Source organism: Canis lupus, chromosome 18 (assembly GCF_048164855.1).
Source record: "Canis lupus baileyi chromosome 18, mCanLup2.hap1, whole genome shotgun sequence".
NCBI classification, from domain to species: domain Eukaryota; kingdom Metazoa; phylum Chordata; class Mammalia; order Carnivora; family Canidae; genus Canis; species Canis lupus.
In genome coordinates this window covers 40,567,092-40,589,257 of record NC_132855.1, presented here as the reverse complement: position 1 = coordinate 40,589,257, position 22,166 = coordinate 40,567,092, and the positions used below count along the sequence as shown (strand labels likewise).

The window sequence follows — 22,166 nt, the reverse complement described above, 5'->3', positions numbered from 1 at the left end:
GATAGGAAGCTAGAAGTGATGAGAAAAATGAAACAGATTTGGGTGGTGATTATTATACTGAAGTATTAGAGGTCAAGATTTTTACGTATTTCCTAGAAATGTATATGAAATTGGTGCCAGCATTTGAATATGAATCAGAATCAGACACTGAAGTTCTGAGACTTCATCCACACCTACAGAGAATCATTTTCCATCTGACTTCAGTCTGCTTTATTTTATTGAATTTTAAATTACAATACTTGAGTTTATGAACTAATACTACTACAAAGACCCCATTAATATGACATTTTTAACACACTAGAGAAATTACAGGTACTTTGTGATAACTTTCAAGGGTTATATATTTTTCAACTGTACATCCTTTTTATGAGTTAAGAAGTGGGTTCAGCTCAAACCAGGTGACGTTCCTAGGGGATTGAAAGTCTTAGCCTGACTCAAAGTATCAGGAAATTATTATTATTTCCTTCATTTTACTGATGTCATTTAAAACTAAGTACTTGTGGTAAGTATTACGCTTACATCATGTAATTACTTTACATAATTGATTAGGAAAGGACTCACAGGACTCAGATAGTTTGTAGTCAGAAATGATGCAACACACCAGCAGCAGCAAAAGAAAGATAAGCATTAACAGGGTGGGCTGCTGAGCTCAGACACAGTCTTCTTCATCATCCCTCCACTGGGACTCACAGGACTTGTTGGTCTCCAGATGCTAAGCTACCTCGGGCATGTGCATGAAGCATGTTGGTACCAAGAAGTCCAAAGTCTGTATATGGCAGGGATTTCTCACTGAGATCATTAACCCCCCTCTCCCAGATTCCATCAAATCCAGGTAGAAGGAATAAATCCAATGATTGTTACCAAATAGTTTTGACAGACTAGTTTGTCTTGCCATGAAGCAGCTCATGGACAGATATATACAAAACATCATTTATCCCTGGTTGGTACACCTCACAGCTTTGACCAAGGTTTGGTACCACGCTCTGGGCAATTCTGATTTGAGTACTTTGTCAATCCAGCTGGTGTCCAAATGAACTCATGCTGTATAATACATATTGCATAACATAACGCATTTACTGCTCTCCTTTTAATTCCATTTAAAATGTTTTTATTTGAGCATATTTATTGTATATTTCAACATTACCTGGTGAAAACCTAAAGAGAAAATGTTGTAAGTTATTTAAAAACCTATAAAGGTTTTTGGTGGTTGGTAGAATGTAACTTGCCAAATGTAATATAGTTAAAAAGTTAGAAAAAAGTTCTATTCTTATTGTCATATCCTGCATTGTATAAAAAATAGTCCAGATTCGGTTCATTTGAATCAGCAGGTTTATCTACTTAAAATTCATTTTTATATCAGAACATACTAAATGATGCTTATCTTGGAGATCCTTAAAAGAGCCTTATGTGTCTGTTGGTCCACATAAAGTTGTGGAAAAAAAATACTTTTAAACTTGAAATTATAAAGTCATTAGAAAAAATAATTAGTTTGAAAGAGATAAAAATACTGGTTGTTATCTATGGAAAGAAAGTAGCAATCTCTAGATATTGGGAGACTAATTAAAAGTTATACAATACAAACTACCTTCCATTTATTTATGGATGTATAATTTAGTTTTCTGTGATGTTGTTTTGCCAGAGATGTCCCAAATGTAGACATTTGACTAATTTCTTATGTTATATCTCTGTGGACAAAAGGAAAAATGTGTTTGAATTATAGTATAGCCAGAGAATAGGTACAACCATACAGCTGATTCTGTTACAAGTTATAAAATATTATTTAATGTATTCACTGATATTTCTTTATGCACTTAGTACTAGGGATAATTGTCTTTCTCTAGTAACTACCTTTTTTCACAGGAAGCCTGACCTAAGGGATTCAGATTTTGCCTTAACCATTTAGATGTATGAGTTTATGGAAGTGTTTAAATCTCCCTGTGCTGTAGTTTCTTCATTTATAAAATGGGTGTCATAGTAGTACCTTCCCTATACATTTGAGAGGAGTATTAAATGAGTTAAAACATATGAATGCCTAGAAAAAATAAAAATTTGATGAAATCTTAGTGATTATTATTTTCTTCTGAAAACTCTGATTCCTTCTTTTTTTTAAATAATAAATTTATTTTTTATTGGTGTTAAATTTGCCAACATACAGAATAATACCCAGTGCTCATCCCGTCAAGTGCCCCCCTCAGTGCCCGCCACCCAGTCACCCCCGCCCCACCCTCCTCCATTACACCACCCTTAGTTCGTTTCCCAGACTCCCAGAGTTAGGAGTCTTCCATGTTCTGTCTCTCTTTCTGATATTTCCTACCCATTTCTTCTCCCTTCCCCTCTATTCCCTTTCACTATTATTTATATTCCCCAAATGAATGAGACCATATAATGTTTGTCCTTCTCCAATTGACTTATTTCACTCAGCATAATACCCTCCAGTTCCATCCACATCGAAGCAAATGGTGGGTATTTGTCATTCCTAATGGCTAAGTAATAGTCCATTGTATACATAAACCACATCTTCTTTATCCATTCATCTTTCGATGGACACCGAGGCTCCCTCCACAGTTTGGCTATTGTGGACATTGCTGCTAGAAACATTGGGGTGCAGGTGTCCCGGCGTTTCATTGCATCTTTGGGGTAAATCCCCAGCAGTGCAATTGCTGGGTCATAGGGCAGGTCTATTTTTAACTCTTTGAGGAACCTCCACAGTTTTCCAGAGTGGCTGCACCATTTCACATTCCCACCAACAGTGTAAGAGGGTTCCCTTTTCTCCGCATTCTCTCCAACATTTGTGGTTTCCTGCCTTGTTAATTTCCCCCATTCTCCCTGGTGTGAGGTGGTATCTCATCATGGTTTTGATTTGTATTTCCCTGATGGCAAGTGATGTGGAGCATTTTCTCATGTGCGTGTTGGCCATGTCTATGTCTTCCTCTGTGAGATTTCTGTTCATGTCTTTTGCCCATTTCATGATTGGATTGTTTGTTTCTTTGCTATTGAGTTTAATAAGTTCTTTATAGATCTTGGAAACTCTGATTCCTTCTTAAGTCTTCATGTAGATTGTTAAAAAACTGAGTCGATTTTATAGCCATTTCTAACAAAGGCACAGGATCTTATAATCTGTAAATGGAAACCATTGTTAGTGGTTTCTCTTTTTAGTTCTTTTGGAAGTATCAATATAAATCTTTTCTCCATCTCTTGATTTTTCAGTTTTAGATCAAAATTTAATGGTTGCTTATTATAAAACTTTCACCCCTTAGGGGTTTTTTTAGTTAAAAACGTTTGCAAGAGTTTATGACATTTACTTTTTATTCTGTGGTTACAGTTGCTTAGGTAGTCTTTCTATAAGTTAATTCAAAAGATTAAAACCAACAAGTAATATTTATAATGTTATGGTTATGAAAATATTATTCAATCTAGAATTAAGTGGTATGACTGAATTGATAGAAAATGATATGTAATTTTATGTCATTTGATCTGTGTCACTTTTCAAGGCATAAAAGTTCTAATGGAATTTGACTTATTTCTAGCCTTCTTGATTTCCTCTAGGTCATACATAGCTACCAGCATGCTTGCATGTCTGAAAATGTATTCTTTGGCCCTCAGATATAAGTAGGTATAGTATTTGAGTTCAAAATACTTTTCTTTCAGTATTATGAAGATATTTTCCATTATCTTTTAGTATCTGCATTTGGTAAAGAGAGATTTTATATTAATCTGATTTGTAGTCCTTTATGGCTTTCTATTTTGGATTTTTTTCCCCTCTTAATTTGGTTTTTGAAATTTTTGTCAGACTATAACTAAATCTGTTTGTTTGTTTTGCTTGGAACTCAATCTGAACACTTGAGTTTGGGAAATTTTCTGTTATTATCTTATTACTTTCTGTATTTATTATTCAATGCCTTGATCTTATCTTCTTAAACCAGTATTAATGGGGGATTAGATGCCTTGGCCATATCCTCTAACATCGTATTTTCTCTCAGTATATCCATCTTTTTACATTTTTGTTAGTACATTCTAACAATTTCTACAATTTAGTCTTCCAGATTACCAATTTATTGGTAAACCATGGCCTTTTTTTTTTTAAAGCTTTTCTGGCCTATTTTCTGTTTCCTTTTATTACTTTAAGCTTTGTCCTCTCGTGTCCAAGCTTGAGAGTTACTCAACTTCCTACTTGAGATCTTCATGTGGCTTTCAGCTTTAATTAAATTTCACGTAGCACATCAAATGTAATATGTTCAAATTATTATCCTTTATTTGTACCATTCTCTGTCTTGTACCCGCCTCCAAAAAAAATAATCATATGATCTTTACTTGGATGATTCCCTCTTATCAAGTCTCAATTTGAAAATCACTCTTTAAGTGAATGAATTCTTCTTATATTATGCTATGTATGTTGTCCAAACCCCAAGTCAGGTTCTATCATGTTACCATGTTTTCTACATAGCATCCATCAAATGATCCCCTGATGATCCTCTTTTTCTGGTTTTGCTTCTCTTGTTTTGTCCTCTACCACATTGACTCTTGACTAGCCTTGATGATTGGAGTATGGAGGAAATAGTGATATATGACTTCTGAGGCTAGACTATAAAAGGCATGTGGCTTCTACTTTGGTCTTCTGGATCACCAGCTCTGGAGAAATCTAGCTGCCATGTTGAGAAGACATTCAAACAGCCTTCTGGAGGAAGAACATAAGCCTGCCAACAGCCAACAGCACCTTGCCAGCCATGTGAGGGCGGCACCTCAGAAGGAGATCTTCCAGCCTCAATAAAGCCTTCAGAAGACTGCAGCCCCAGTCAACATTTGATTGAACTTAGTGAGAAGCACTGAGCCAGAACTGCCTACTCAAACAACTCTTGAATTCTTGACTTAGAGAAAACGTGGAAGATAAAATGTCTATAAATTTCGGGGTAATTAATGATACAAGTTAGAATAAAAGTGAGGACATCATTATAGACCTAATAGATATTATAAGGACTGGCCAATATTATGAAGAACTTTATGTTGGTAAATACAACTTAGAATAAATGGTTAACTTTCTTAGAAGACAATACTATGACAAAGTACCAAAGCTCACTCAAGAAAAAATAGTGTTTGTATGCATATGTGTACATGTACACATGAAGATGGATTTAGAGTTTAAGCTTTCCAGCAAAGAAAATTCCAGTTTCAGTTTGTTTCATTGGTGAATCTCACCAGGCATTAGAGGGTGAAATAACACGACTTCTATATAACCTTTTCCAGAACATGGAAGAGAGAACACATCTCTACATTTATAAGGCCAGAATTACCATCATATTAATGTCAGAAAAAGACATTAAAACAAAAATCATTACAAATCAATATTGCTCATGAACATAGATACAGAAGTCTTTAACAATAATTTAACAGATTGAAGTCAGGAATATATAAAAAGGATAATACATTATAGCTAAATGGCATTTATTTTTGGAATCCATGTTTGATTTAATGTTTTAAATTCAACTTAATGGAATTTTCCATACTGACAGAAGAATGAAGAAAAAAAATCTTCCATCATATGCTCATCCCAGTAGATGGAGACTGAAAAACTCTCAGGAAACTTGAAATATAAGGGAATTTCTTAAATGTGATAAATAGCATCTAAGTAAAACCTATAGCTAATATCGTATTTAACGATAAGAGACCAAATGCTTTCTCTTAAGTGTAAGAACAATGTAAGTGTGTCCACTTCCACCACTTCTATTCAGCGTTGTCCAGGGGTTCATAGGTAGGTCAGTGAAGAAAGAATAAGAACTGGAAAACACATAGATTGAAAAGAAGTAAAACTCTATTCACAGACAAGATGGTCATCTTTGTAGAAAGTCCTAAGGAATCTACAAAATATGCTACTAAAACAAACTAAATCAAATAGGGTTACAGGGCATAAGTTGATGTACAGAAATCAGTTCTATTCTGTTTATTAGCAACAAGGAGCGATTGAAAATTCAGATTAAAAGTAACATTTATGATAGCATCGGAAAAATGAAATACTTAAGGATAACCTGACATGATATGTTGACAACTTAAGCAAAATATTTCTGAAAGAAAATAAAGACTACCTAAATGAATGAAGCAATAGACCATGTTCATGGATCAGAATACTGCAGACTAAGGGCAATCTCACTGAAAATCTCAGCAAGATTTTTTGTAGAAATTAATATTTTTTAAGAAGAACAAAGTTGAAGAACTTTAACTGCCTCAAAGCTACTCTAATCACAGCAGTCTGGCTTAGGTGTATGGCTAGAAATATAGATTAATGGAACAGAAAAGAGAGTTCCAATATCGACCTGCACAGACATGAACAATTGATTTTTGACAAATGCATCAGAATAATTCAGTGGGGGGAAATTGTAGTCTTTTCAACAAATGGTGCTGAGACCATTGAATAACCACATTATAAAAAGAAAGAGTAAGAACACTTGACCTTTGTCCCACAGTATATACAAAAATTACTTCAAGATTGATCATAGATCTAAATGCAACAATTGAAACCATAAAATTTCTAGAAAACAGGCAAAAATCTTTACGACCTTGGGTTAATCAAAGATCTTTTAAGACAAAAGCAAGAAATATAAGAGAAAGACATGATAAATTAAACTGCATCAAAATTTAAAACATTTGTTCAAAAAATCCTTGAGAAAATGGAAAAACAAGCAAAGACTGAATATTTGCAAAAACAATTATCTGATAGAGAGCTGTTATTTAGAAGATATGAAGAACTCTTATAATTCAATAAGAAGATGTATAATCCTATTAAAATGTGCAAATCAATTAAAGAGACACTTTACCGAGGAAGATACACAGTTAAGCACGTGAAATACTGCTCAACATCATTAATCTTGGGAAAATGCAAATTAAATCCACAATGAGGTACTACTACACACCCACTAGTATGGCTGAAATTAAAAAGACTGTAATACTGTGCATTGACAAGGATGTGGAGCAGATTTAACATTCATTCAATGCCAAGGGGAATGCAAAATAGCACAGCCATTTTGCAGAATAGTTTGGCAGGTTTTTGTAAAGTTAAGCATGTACTTGCCATATCAGCTAGCAATTCTATTCATAGCTATGTATCCAAGAGCAATAAAAACATATATCTACCCAAAGATTCATACTTACGTATACTTCATATGAGCTTTGTTCATAATAGCTTAGAAGCAACTCAAATGCCCTTTAACTGATAAAGGATACACAAATTGTATAGTATCCTATGTAATGAAATATTTCTCAGCAATACAAAGTTACAAATTACCAGTATATTCAACACAGTATTTAACTGCTGGAACTTTTTTTTTTTTTCCAGAACTATTATATTGACTAAAAGAAGGCAGACGGAAAAGTCTTTATAACTGTACTTTAAACTGCAGGCCTTTAAGAGGCATTTTTGAGGCCATGAAAATGGCTTCCACTTTGGCCCTTTTTTCCTGCTTGCCCCTGGGATGGAGCCTAGAGTGGGTGCTGCTTTTCAAACTCCTGCACTTGCTGTTTAGTCAGGAAAGCCTTACAGAGTCCTGTACTGGGGGTAGGAGAGGGAGCTGCCTCTTCACGAGGCCCTCCACCACCTCTGAAGGCAGGGCCTGGCCAGCACCACTCAGTTCCCGCCTGCCCTCAGTGGTCTCGGATCCTGGTGTGAATGTGCTGTGAGGGCAGCAGTGTCTCTTTAATGTTCATTGAGGGCTTAATAAATGTTTCCTAAATGAATGAAAAAATATATATTGTGGCTATTGTATTTGTGACACACTGTAGATATATTTGTGTAAACTCCTTGTGTTAGCTTAAATTTGGTGAATTTTATTGGATATAGATTTGACCTCAATAAAACTCATTTTTAAAAATGTTATGTTAATAGTCACGATTAACTTAAAAAGCACCATGCTAACTACTTACATCGATGGGGTTGGTGATTTGGAAGGAAGACAACGTTTACTTAAGAAAGGCAGAAGTAGTCAAACAATTTCCTCGGCAATATGTATATATTATGCTATACACTTTTATTTAAAAACTACTTCCTTTAATTTTTACCAGAAAAAATAGTATCTATATTAAATTTTTCTATGGATTCTTTTCTTTATTCAGACATGGATTTGCAACATAATTTTTAAGAACTCATGTTTTCTTGGGTGTACAGCTTTAAGTGAGACCTTTCTTTCTTTCTTTCTTTCTTTCTTTCTTTCTTTCTTTCTTTCTTTCTTTTTTTTTTAAGTGAGACCTTTCTGATCTTGTTTACAGCTATGTCAAAGACATAGTGTACCTATTGTAAAACATATCACCTCAAAATTTGGTGACTTGAAACAGCAAACTTTATCTCATGGTTTATGGGATCTACTTGCCAGCTCTTTCCTGAGAGTCACTCTAGAGGGATGCCTCACAACATAGAAACTGGATTTCCCAGAGGGAGTGATCCAAGAGAGTACTATCCAAGATGGAATCTGTCATCTTTTAATAACTTAATATCCAAAGTTTATGGAATATCCAAATTCCATCAGTTTTATATTTTATTGGATATTTATGGAATATCCAAATTCCATCAGTTGTGTATTTTATTGGATAAAATAATTAACAGGTCCCTCTTTTACTCCATGAATATCAGGTGCCTGAGATCACTTGGGTGCATCTTAGAGGTGGCCTATTGTGTCCTGATCAACAGTTAGTTGGACAGATGGGTGGACAGGCGGTCTGATTAATGTCATACTATATATAACTCATTTGTTTATGTTGCATATCCCCTCTTAAGAAGAACCCTGAAAAATTTGAGACTATTTAGGAAAGATTGACCAGGATGGGAGAGATCTAAACATTTTTTCCTTGTATATATAAAAATTAAAGGTTCTGCCATCTTTTGCCTCCAGTAGACAATTTTAGGAAGACATAATAACAATTGTGAAGCATTTGGAAGAGTGACCATGGATAAAGACTTAGGTATTCTTTTTAACTCCAGATAGTCATCCTAGTACTGGAGAACAGCAGTTATAGGAAAATGGTGTTATAGGAGAGAAATTGTATAGAAATTGTGCTTCAATATGAGGAATTTCTAATAAATTGTATATTTGCTTTTCAGAGCCATTTACATTAAACTTCAAATGCTTTCTGGCAAGTACTGCTACTTACGATCAATAACTGTGCATTCATTATGCTTTTATCCCTTGCATATGTGTTTAGTGACTTTTTTGACATTGATCCATGTGACGCTTCTGGAGATGAGGATTTTGTAGGAATTGTAGTTACACATAATAAACAGTAAATTAATCTGAAGGTCTTAAATATTTCCCTGTCCTTTTTGGAAGAGATTATAATACTCAAAATATAAATGAATGTTGAGGATTTGGGGGTTGTTCTTTTTTTTAAGATTTTATTTACTTGAAAGAGAGAGAGTGTGAGTAGGAGGAGAGGCAGAGGGAAAAGCAGACTCCCCGCAGAGCAGGGAGTCTGATGTGCAGCTCCATCCCAGGACTCAGGATCATAACCTGTGCAAAAGGCAGATGCTTAACCGACTGAGCAACCCAGGTGCCCGAATGTTGAGATTTTTAAATAAATATGCCCTTGTTTACTTTGGATTCACATCTGGATATGTAAGTTCTAAATACAAAAGGTTTTAAAAAAATTTTTTTTTACTTTAACATCATTGGTTTTCCATTTGAAGATCTCCATTTCAAGTGCATTAAATTTTGTTTGCTTCACTCACATCATTTTAATAAGAGGCCTTGTTGCCATTACAGCACAAGGGAAATTGAAAGTTTCACTTATTATCAGAGTCTTGACTTTGTGATTGTGCATAATGGAGTGTCATTTGTAATGGAGGGCAATGGGGGCACCACCATGTTCATGGGAATTCTCAGTCCTTACAGATTTTATGTTTACTCCCTTGCAGTGAGGCAAGAGGAACAGCCATATGGATTTGGGGCCATGGATATTAAAACTTAAATTACTTACATGACTTATATGACTATATAACTGTATAGATATGAGAATGATCAACAACCACTGGTGATAGAAGATCAAAAACAGTGGAAATTTTTAAAAATTGTTTTAAAGGGGATTTTGGCTTAATGAGATATCTTCTAGTGCCAGTATATACAGATTAGCATTCAAAATTTTTTTCCTTTAAATATTTGTATACATAAATATTTAAACCTGAAATATTAGAGTTAGCTTTCTAATCAAGAAATGTTACTTCTTGAGAAGGTATAGCATTTTTCAAAAATATTTAAGTTTCTCCTAGTATGTGGTATGTAGTCCTTGAAGTGGCATGTGTTATGCAATATTGTTTTAATTCAACTACTTTTCTATATTGAAATACAGTGGTAGAAAAAGGTTCTTATGATTAAGACTGAGTTAAATACAAAATTCATTTCAAAGAAGTAATACTTAGAGTTAAGTTTAAAGATTTAAAATCTAGATATTTAAAGTCTAGCTTTTAGAAGCAAATAGGTTGATGGACGACAGAGGGTACTTGTTATGATGAGCACTCGGTGTTATAGGTAAGTGATGAATTACTAAATTTTACTCCTGAAACTAATATCATGTTAACTAATTAGAATTTATTTTGAAAGAGGGAGAGAGTGAACGAGAGAGAGAGCACAAGCCAGAGAGAGAGGCAGAGGGAGAGGGAGAAGCAGACTATCTGCTGAGCAAGGAACCCAGTGCGGGGCTCAGTCCCAGGACCCTGGGATCATGATTTGAGCGCAAGGCAGATGCTCAACCAATTGAGCCACCTAAGCATGCCTAGCTAGAATTTAAATAAAAAATTGACACATGCAAAAAAATAAAAGCAAACATTTTCCTAGATGAATTTAAATTTTTAAATGTTAAATATAGAGTATGTTACATTAATCTCAATCCCAGTAAAGAAAGGAAAAATATGTGAGTACCCAAATACAAGAAAGAGGCAAAGCTTTATTGTGTAGGACTTTAACCTCTAGATATCTAATAGCAAAGCTTAATGAAAGCAACCAGATATGCATTCAGCACCATTTACTCAAGTACAATTAAGTCAAATATTTTAAAAAGCTATCTAGCTTGGAGTAAGGCCATAAAATGTGATCAAACACAGAAAAAATGAGACACTTTCTACAAAAATGTTTAAAAGTACCATGTGATCTTATGATCCAAGACTCTAGTCTAATGAGAGTAGGTGTTGTGTATCTGTATCTGTTTTTCTTTTTTTTTTTTTTAGGTTTATCTTTTAGGTTTTTGGTGTGACACAAATATTTGTTAAAGAATATCTGAATGAAAGAATTGATTACCTAAGAACCTATAACTATATCTACTATAGCTTTCCTTTTTTTAGATTTGCTTAAGTCTACATTAAAAATTCTTTAGTTTAAAAAAGTTTTTGAGTTTTGACATCATTTAAGTGCCATTTTTAACTAGCATGTCACTTTTTTTTAGAATAAATATCTGTAAAACAAGGCCCTCATAACTCATCATTTTTCAACATAAACTCTTGCATCATTTACACTGAACATGTAGGATCTTTATGACTTAAATTCAGAAAATTGTAAATGCAATTTTATAGTTGTTTAGTTTTTGTTTGACAGCTCACCAGAGAATTCAATAAACTAATCAAATGAATCCTGTATAATCTCGTCATCTAAACTCTAAAGGACACTGCATGGACACTGCTTGGTCTGATAATAGATGGAAGGAAAAGGGAAAACTGATTTATCTGTCTTTACCTATTTTATCTCAGCCTGAGGGAGAGAGGGGGCAGTTCTTACTGAAATAATTCTCGTCAAAACAAGATAATTGTTTGAAACACTAGAAACAAACTGTATTGAACACATAAACCCTCATTTTGTATTTTAGTTTAGCCTTTATTTTTCAATTGTAACCTTAGAAAATACCTAATTTTTTATTTAAATGTCTATCACAGTTTGGCTTCTGTAACCTCATCCTTTATAGCTAAAATAAAAAGATCAATCCATTCCTTGTTGAAGCAAACTAAACAAATTTAGAAAGTAAGAAAACATTTTTTTTTCTTAAAGGGTCTTAAAGGCTGATTTAACTACATGCATGTCACTTCAGTCAGAAATGATGTCCAAGATGTAAATCATAATTGTGCATAAACATCAGTTGATTTGGTCACGTATGTTTAGAGGGACTGATTGTTGCTGACTTTATTAATTGTTATATTTTTGGAGACTTTAAAAATTCAATTTAAAGGGATCGTGTCATCCATACTTTTATATTTTGACAGTAACTGAAATTAAGGTTCTCAGAACTTTAGTGCAAGTATTTTATCTTTTTACTGTGGTTGACTTTCAAAAACCTACTCTGTTTTCAAAGCTAAGATGATTCAAGTAAGAGGTAATTGGGACAGTGTGCACAGAGTACTTACTACCTAGCTATTAATACATTATCGAGGTAAAAACAACAGTAAACATTTGTTAAATACTCTCTAGGCACCAAGTCCTTAGTTAAGCTTTTTATACATATTGTGTAATATTTATTTAAGCTATTATGTTCATTTTATTACAATATGGAAACTAAGGATTAGAAATGTTAATATATTCAAGGTCACAGAGCCAATAAGTCATGTTTATGGTTTAGTGAATTTGTTCTATCAAAGCATTTTTCCCCTTTTACAGACACTTTCAACCCCTTAATATTACTATCACAACATATCTATAGTGTGAATCTGTAATTGAAATGATAACCTTACTTTAAATCTTGCATTTTCTGCTCATTTCAACATGTGCCAGATTGTGCACATATTGTTATAAGAGTCCTTTTATAAAGACATCTTAAAAATGGACCAAACATTTAAGAACATATAGAAACCTAATGTGAATCTTACACATTTTCCAAATGGGAGATTTTTATCACTTTCATCATCATGGTAATAGTGCCTAATGTCCTTTCCCGTCTATGCCACATTTTATTCTTTTATCACTCCTTTAGACACATGAAGTAGGTACCAATTTTCACATGAGGACAATAAGGCGTGGAGAATAGTTTAGTTCCACTTGTGCTTTTCCTCTGAACCATACTTACCAGGATGACATTCTCCTAATGCACATATGAACCATAAATTACACTGGATTACAAGGCTTTAGAGATATGTGTAGCTAGGTGCTATAACGCTGCCCCAAACAGCTGCCTGAATGAAGAGATGTGTACTTTAACAAAGCATTTTAAAAAGTATATTTCATGAGATGGGTTGTCTGTTTTATATACAAATAGAAATCACTTTTTTTTTTTTTTTTTTTTTAGAAATCACTTTTATTTCTTAAGACTGTACAGTGATTTTGAATACAAACTCATATTGGAGAAATAGTGAATAATGTTAAATTGTAGGGACAAATTCAGAAAGCCACACTGTGATTTGAGCAACTAGGCCTTCATGATTTAAAATGTTGGTTTCTTATGCGATGTGGAACAATTCTTATTTCCTCTGAAATTTCAATTACACATTGATTTGTTCCTTTTAGTTTTAGCATCACAAATAACTCTGGTTTGGAATTGGAAATCATGTTTTGAGGGCAGGAAGAAGCTTGCATGTCCTATTGGAATTCTGGTTTATTATATGATTATATACTTTATTAGTATATGATATACCATAATACTCTAATTTGTGTCTTAGAAATAATTTTCTGCTTAAAAATTTCTCACAAGTTCTATCTTAAGTCTCCTTCATTCACCTCTAGAGCCATTAGCAGTGGTTCTAACTTGTTGGCAAGTGAACAAAATCTTATCTTTTTCACCCCCTGAATTGTGTTCAGAGTAATTTTAAACGTTTGCTTTGCAGAGGAAATAGACTTCTCCATTCTTAGGGAAAACTGTTCAACTAAAAGATCTGACAATATAATTCTCAAATGAGTTTAAAGAATTTATGGCTTAAATGAATGTAATTCTAATTTATCTTTTACTTTGAGCTTGGCTGCTGTCTTCAATTAATAGCATTTTATACATTAATTGCTTCCTTCAAACTCCTCCGTCAGCTTTATAGTATGTGATACTCCCTCAAACCCCACTCCATTATGCATTTGAAGAAACATAAAAGATGAATCTAGATTTTCTTAAATCTATCATTCTAGGATATGAGCTTCTTTAATTGCTTAATGTTTATATTCCTAGACATCATTTCTGACTTTCAGACTGCTAACCAAAAATAGAATGAATTCTAGATAGTCATTATATGTCTAGATTAGTTGGACATGCTAAAGACTTTATGTATCTTCCATCATAGAAACCAAATGTCTCCAAGTGAAATAGACAAACAGGTAGGAAAAGAAGAAATAAAAATGTCTTCATAGTCAATATGATCTTACATATAGAAAAATTCTAAGGAATCTATAAAGCCTACTATGATTAATAAATGAATTTAGCAAGGTCAAAAATACAAGGCCAGTATTCAAAAATCAATTATATTTCTATATTCTAGCAACAAACCATTAAAAAAATTTAAAAATCAGTACCACTTACAATAACTTGAAAAAACATGAAATAGATATAAACTTAACAAAGTGTAGCTAAAACTTTGCACTGAACATTGTAGTGTATTACTGAAAGAAAGTAGAATCTAAATAAATGCAGAGATGCACCATGTTCGTGGGTCACCTCAATATTATGATGTCAGTTTTCCACAAATGGATCTATAGATTCAAAGCAATCCCAAATCAAACATCAGTGGGATTTTAAAAGAAATTGATAAAAAAAAAAGAAATTGATGACCTGATTATAAAATTTATATGAAAAAATAGATAACTTTGAATAGTTAAAATAGTTTTGGAAAAGATATACAGAGTGGAAAACTTCACACCACCTAGTTTCAAAAGTGATTATATGGTAATCAAGCCAGTGTGGTATGAGGATAGATATATAAATGGAAGAGATTGGAAAAGTCCAAAAATCAGCCCAGAAGTACATAGTATCAACTGATTTTCAACAAGTGTGCTGAGGTAATTCAGTGGCAGTAATGAATAGTCTTTTAAATAAATGGGGTGGAAACAACTGGCTATACATGTGGAAAATAATGAAACTCCACCCTTACCAAACATTGTGCATGAAAATTAATTTGAAAGATATTATAGACCTAATATAAATCAAAACATTAACACTTCAAGAAGAAAAATAGGAGAAATCTTAGCAATCTTAAGTGAGGCAAAGATTTCTTAGATAGGAAAGAAAAGGTATAAAGCTTTTAAAAAGTGGTAAGTTGGACTTCCTTGCAAGACACAATTAAGAAAATTGAGAGGTAAACCACAGACTGGGAAAGGATAATAAATCAGAGATACACACACACTATTTGAATATATGTATCTATGTGTATTTATTATATACAGTATACATAAAGATATGCATCCAGAACATATAAATAACTATTCTAGGACAATAATAAAAAGTCAGACAATCCAGTTTTTTAATTGGTGAAAGATTTGAAAAGGTATTTCACTGAAAAATATTTGTGAATGCTCAATAAGTGCTTGTAAAGATACTTAACATCATTGTTCATCAAAACATTGGAAATTAAAACCATTATAAGGTACCATTCAATAGAATGGTTAAAATTTTAAAAGACAGTACCAAGTATTGGTTAAAATGTAAAGCAACTGTTATTTTCCTGCATTGCTAGTAGTAATACAAAATGGTACCACCCCTCTGAAAAATAATTTGGCAGTTTCTTTAAAAGTTGAACATACATTGCCACACATTATCAATTCCATTAGTTATTTGTCTACAGGAAACTAAAATGTATGCTCCCACAAAGACTTGCACAAAAATGTTTATAGTAACTTTGATCATAAAATCCAAAATCAAACTCAAATACCCACCAGTAGAAGAATAGATAGACCAAATGTAGCACATCCAATACAATGAAATACTATTCAGTAATAAAAATAAATGAATTACTAATACTTGCATCAGCATGGATAAGTCTCCAAAACATTATAGTGAGCCAAAAACGTCAGACACTCTATGATTACATTTATATGAAACTCTAGAGAAAACAAATATAATATGGGCCTAGGGTGAAGGTGATTTTACTAGAAAGGGAAATTGTGTATTTTAGGTTGATGAAAATGTTCTGTATCTTTATTGAAGTGATTACAGGTTACCTTTGTGAAACTTATCAAACTGTGCGATTAAAATAGATATACTTTATTATGTGTAAATTATCCCTGAATAAGGATGAAAATTACAGAATTTGCAAATTCTACTTATACTTGATTCCCAGAGGAAAATAAATGATAAATGAACACCCAAGCATAAGTACAAAGTCCTGTTTGGAACTACATAAAAATATTGCTACAGAGACAATTAATTACTAGCACGTAAGTATAAAATTTTTGACTTTCAGTGATTTTGTACAGAGAATGGTGGTATATTTCATTTAAACTTATAATCTAATACAGCAATACATTATAATCAGAGAAAAAACATCAGTTAAGTATAGAAACAAGATTAAACGAAGAGTGACATTCAAAATAACAAAATTAAATGATACATAAAAACTAAATAATTTTTGCCACTCATATTTTTAGAGAAAACCACGTATTAGTGTGAAAATATGTTAAGAAGTGAATATTAATTTGTTGAGCAAGACACATAGTATTGATGAGGATGTATCATTAAGTGACTGCAGCTTGCCATAAATGAATGACTTCCCATGTATTTACTTTATACTTTTTTAAACAGTAATTAATAATAAGATATTTCTTTTTGTCTCTTATTTTTTGAAACCACGTCTCTCCTCATACCATCTTTTTCTCCAAAAGTGAAATCAAATTCATGACCTCTCCTTATTTTAGTTTTTCTTTTTAAAAACAAAAACAAGACCTATATTTGTTTCTCTTTTCTCCAAAGTTATAGTAACTTAGCAGAAGTTAATGCCTCTATTTATTTACCCACCTAAGGCATGCTATTCCCCAGAATAGTTTTGAAGCAGTGTTTGCATTGTAAGGACAATATTAGGGAAATGATTCTCAAGTTCAATTGTACAGGAAATTAGGAGTTTGCTTCCACTTTGTAGAGCATCAAAAATGTGTGAAGTACTGTAGAATGGATTACCTCTTTTCTGTTTTCTCCCAAAGTAATACTTTTTTTTGAGAGAGAGAGCGGTGTACAAGTGGGGGGTTGAGGGCTATGTGGGTGGCAAAAGTACAGGGAGAGAGAGGCTTTAAGCAGGCTCCATGCCCTATACTCACCAGAAGCAGGGCTGATCTCAGGTCCCTGAGGTCATGACCTGAGCTGAAATCAAGAGCCCAGATACTTAACCGAATGAGCCATCCAGGTGCCCCATTTTTTTTAAATCATCCTTCACTTTTTCATTTTCTTTTCCTTGAGAGTATGTCTAAAATAACCGTTTAGCTGCTCAGCTAACCTCCCCTTCCATCCAGGCATAACATTTAGAGTATAGATGTGATACTATTTTCTTGAGGTTTGATGGACCATGATGAACTATCAAGCTTAGTTACTTTTCTTAGTACTCCTTTTTGCTGGAGAGTCCAACTATATTAGTCTCCTTTCACCTTCTTACAGATTTGTTATTGGGCGAGAAAAACCAGGACAAGTGAGTGAGGTTGCCCAGTTGATAAGCCAAACACTGGAACAAGAAAGGCGCCAGAGAGAGCTGCTGGAGCAGCACTATGCACAGTATGACGCCGACGATGACGAGGTAAGTCATGCTTGCAACAGTCCTTCCTACCTTTCTTCCCATGACGTTCCTACTTTACAAAAAACTCTTCACCGTGTAAAAGTATGATAGGTTCTTTGCAGTTTCTCAAGAAGAATGTGTCTACATTCAACCTCACAAAAGAAATATTACTTACATCTGTTATTAACTTATGAATCAAGGAATGGTATCCTCTTGACAAGTGTGAAGACTTTGGGATCAAATAAGTCATGTTTTACCACAGTATTAAATTCACAGAAACAAAAAAGAGTAAAAACACCAAAATGCAAATAATAGGTGTCTTTTTTGTTGGAACTTGGTGATTTTCTCTCTGTTTTATATTTTTTTCAATTTCTCCCTCAATTTTCTATAGTAAATGCTTTTTGAAAAAAATTAGTAAACATTCTGATTGAAAAAACACACTCATACATACACAAACACACATAGAAAAGTACTAAAAATTGCTGGGTGTTTTCAGGTTTCTTTTTTCCAGGAAGAGAAAGTTCTTTGGATCTGCTCACTGTGATTTGTGCTAACAAAATGCAGAACAAAGCTTTCCACCAGCACATATTCCATAGAGTAGATACATATTGGAATAATTTTGTATCCTGCTCTCTGTAGAAGATCAAGTAAATGAGTAGAAGCTAACCCCCAAGTGAAAATGGCTCTCCAGAATCCTTGTGTATTGTAATGTAATACAGATGCTGGTCTATTTCTAATGTAAATGCCAAATGTACGTTGATATAATGGGACAACATGCTTTATTATAAACATGTTTAAACATGTATGTGTTTCATATTGGCATGTCAAAATATCTATCAATAATTTAATCAGATATTTCATACTCCATAAACATAGTAAATGTTCAGGTAAAACATACATTATTTATACCAGCTGATATAAGGACAGTACAACTTCATATGGTCAGTCTCTACTCATCTAAATATTTTTTTTTTCCAGAGCTTTCTGGGTTTTTTTGTTTGTTTGTTTTTGGTTTCTAGCCAGGACATAGTGAAGATTAATAAACAGACATTGAAATATTTTCATGTATTTTTAGTCTGGAATGTTTTAACCCAAACATGTTAATTTTTTATGTGTTTGTAGTTTAATGTAGTTTATTCTCTATTTATTAGACAACTAAAAATAGTGCATCAACTAACTTTTGATCAGAGAATAAATACTACAGAGTCGTCAGGTGAATGAATTAGTCTCTTAGAATTCTGTTTAGTTGATTTAATTTTTTACTTGCAGAAACCATTTGAAATAACTAGTATTTTTTTTTATTATACTGAGACATAAGGTATGAAAATGTTACCTTGGATTTAGAAATCAAAAACAATTTCCTCAAGTATTTACATTTTCGTCTTAGTCTTCAGTTCTCTGTGCTAGTGTTTTGTGTTTTATCAGACACTGATTTGCTTTGGCTGCATGCCTATTTTTAGGATATTAGAATCGCTCTCTGCAGGTTTGGTTTTTACCTGCTTGCTCTGCTAGAAAGAATTTGGATGTGAGATTCAGGGGAGTTCGGGTGACATCAAGTGGTGGAAAGCGAGGAAGCCAAACTTGACAGTCTGTGGGCCTCAGTCTCTTTGGCTTTAAGAGACTGGACTAAATTTCTGAATTCTCACTAGCTTTTAATATGCTGTGAGTGTGTGAAACAGAACATCAAGTCTAGCCAGGAAAGAGGGAAAATAAGATAGTTCTTAAAGCTCTCCAAGTGAAAATTTTAGATCACCTGCTACATACTACATACTTCTTCCACTTCTTCCAGTTATTTTGAGGAATTGGTCACATTCAGTCCCAAAAGTTTTCAACTCAAGCCTCTAAAGCTTTTTGTTTGTTTGTTTGATGTAAGATTTTCTCTAATTTAGTAATTTAATTAAATGAAAAATGAGTTTCTGTTATTCAACTTTCATACCTAGGAGTATATCATATGAATTTTTTTGTTTGCCTAGTTTTTATAAGGAAAGCAGAGTTGATTGTCACCTGAGCAGATATTTTTAGGACTAGAAAGGTAAATAAATATTCAGTGCCTGGCACTTTGCAAGGTGAATTTCCCTACATGATTTCATGTAATCTTTACAGCACACAGAAGAGATTTTTTTTTTTCTAGAAATGAAGCAAACGAGGCTTTTTCTAGTCATATAGCTAGTAGTTGGCAGATTTATAATGGGAAAAAGGTCTTCGTGTCTCCAAAGTTGGGACTCTTTACAACACATTGCTGTTCTTGAATGGAGTGGACTAATAGGTCTGTCTTTGTTCAGGCACACACAGAATAACTGGGTGACAAGAGATGTCGGAAAGATGATTCCTGTTTTGGGTGATGGACTTTCTTGTAATACTTAGGTTCTATGATTCTTTATTCTGTATTTCTAATAATAGGGGAATTAAATACTCAGAGAATTATTTTATTCTAGGCAAATAATTCATAAGTATCCTATGAAGATAGGGCTTAAAGGGAAAAATAATTGAGTATATGATTTTTTTTAATTAAACTTTAGGTTAAACTTTTTTAGAAATAGAAATCAGATGCTTGCTACTATGTTATTCCAAGTAACATTCACTTTACTGGAAAGGTCAAGGAGCCTTTTTCTTTTTTCTCTTTCATGCTCCTCTCTGACTTGTATTTCTCTCCCTTTCTTGTGTGTTGGCAAAACATGCTCAGCTAAAACCAACTGTTAATATTCTGTGCATAGGAGAGATGAAAGCTGTACAAATAATGAAAATTCACTCTTATATAAACACTTTACTTACTTGATATAAATTCGTTTTTTTACTATGCTACCAAATAATTGTTAAATCAGTTTGAGTGGTATGTCCTATTTTTTATTTACTCTATTTCTCTCTGTTAATGAAAAGTAAAATCTCCAAGACACATAATGGAGGATGAGAAGAACCAGTAACCATTGGTTATCCAATGGGTAAATGACCTTGAATAACTGAGTTATTTTATATGTAGTTGAACAATGTGTTGATTTATGTATCTTTATTAATCCTGAATTGTGTAATCAATCATTTGGCTTCTCAGTTTTCTTATCATTTATGGAATCATTTTGTAATTTCAAGGTTAGAATCATTTCTATTTCACAGTATCCCCTGTGACATTCCCTGGGCCAGCTAGGAAAACCTCTAATTAAATGCAGAACAACTGAGTTCATCCAACTAATTTCCAGAGCCAGCGCTTAGATCAGTATTGTCTACTGAAGGATAGATAGCTTCTGGTTTTGGTCAAATCATCCAAGGTTGATTCTAACTTGGAACTTGTCACATTGACAGAGGGGAGTTGCTTGCTTGAATTGCCTTTGGGGAAAACATTGCAACGTGAGAAATATATCCTGAAATTGTAAAAGTACAGTAGTTCTCTATCAAAACCATATTTAGGATTAAGAAGACCTTATCATGTATTGTATATACTTACATATACCTGTTTTAATGCTTTAGGAAACTGTAAGTTGTACTCCAATAGAATTTAAAATATATAGATAACCCCCAAACTTTAACCCCCAAATGTCTACATTTTGTTTTTTTCCCCTCAAATATTTAAATTAGAGGAGTTTACAATAAACAAACAGCCAAATTAATTTTAATTTACATTCCTGTTTCTGTTTACTCTCTGTTACACATTGTGATTTAAAAAAAGTTAAAAGGGCTCTGCCCAAAGGCTAAAGATGAGGGGGAGAATCCTGTACGAAGAGAAAAATTAAATCTGAGCAATTGAAACATTTAAAATGTAGATCTGAATATATCTGTAATTAGAAATTGCGTTTCTGGATAACAGAATTATTGTTCATTTCTTTTTTTTTTTTCTTTCTTTCTTTTTTGAAACAATCTGGAAGGTAACGATGGAGGATTTCAATAAGCCCCTCACACAGTCAGCACTATCTCACGAAATTCTGGGGGTATGGTAAATTTTTCAACTAGATTTTAATTTTCAATAACAAATTTAATCTGTCATACTCCACAACTATCAATGTTTGACCTTTTAGTGGTGAGATGTTATAATTTTGGTATATGCTTTGTGTAGCATGGGTCATGTGTGTAAATTCTGAGCATATGTTTCTATCAAAGATCATTATGCAATGTGAAATACAGTGGGCTCAGACTAGAAGTGAAGTATGAAATGGTACTGTACCACTTTTTTGAATTAGAAAATGCATACAATCCTTCACACTAAAATAAACTGTTTTACATGCACTTTGAAATTATAGGATTATTTTGGCTTGCTTCTTTAAATATGCTTTTAAAATATGATAATTATTACATTTTAAAGTCCTAGATTATATGGTATTTCAAAGTCTCTTCAGGCACTAGTTTCTAGCAAGGTTAATCATCACTCTAGAAACTGAGGCCCCTTCTCTTAAAACATAATTTAATCTCACTTTTGTAATTTTTTTCATTACTGGAAATTAATATAATTATAACTATATCATGAGAACATTAGTTTTTAGAATCTTTTAAAGTATTGAATACAATTTAGAGCAGCTACCTACATGGAGATGCATTCTTATTGCTTGTGTTAACATGTAATAAT

The 22,166-nt window shown here is 33.1% G+C and overlaps 1 protein-coding gene across 23 annotated transcripts in view; it reads left to right on the top strand.

Moving 5' to 3' along the window:
• PPP1R9A (protein phosphatase 1 regulatory subunit 9A) overlaps positions 1–22,166 on the top strand; it is a 312,092-nt gene that overhangs the window by 193,074 nt on the left and 96,852 nt on the right. For 13 of the 23 annotated variants that reach the window (XM_072784098.1, XM_072784099.1, XM_072784093.1 and 10 more), the window contains 2 exons: positions 17,503–17,638; positions 21,472–21,534. In XM_072784098.1, the coding sequence (XP_072640199.1) occupies positions 17,503–17,638; positions 21,472–21,534 (199 nt within the window). The remainder of the gene's footprint in view (positions 1–17,502; positions 17,639–21,471; positions 21,535–22,166) is intronic. The other 10 variants (XM_072784102.1, XM_072784097.1, XM_072784101.1 and 7 more) reach the window with 1 other exon arrangement.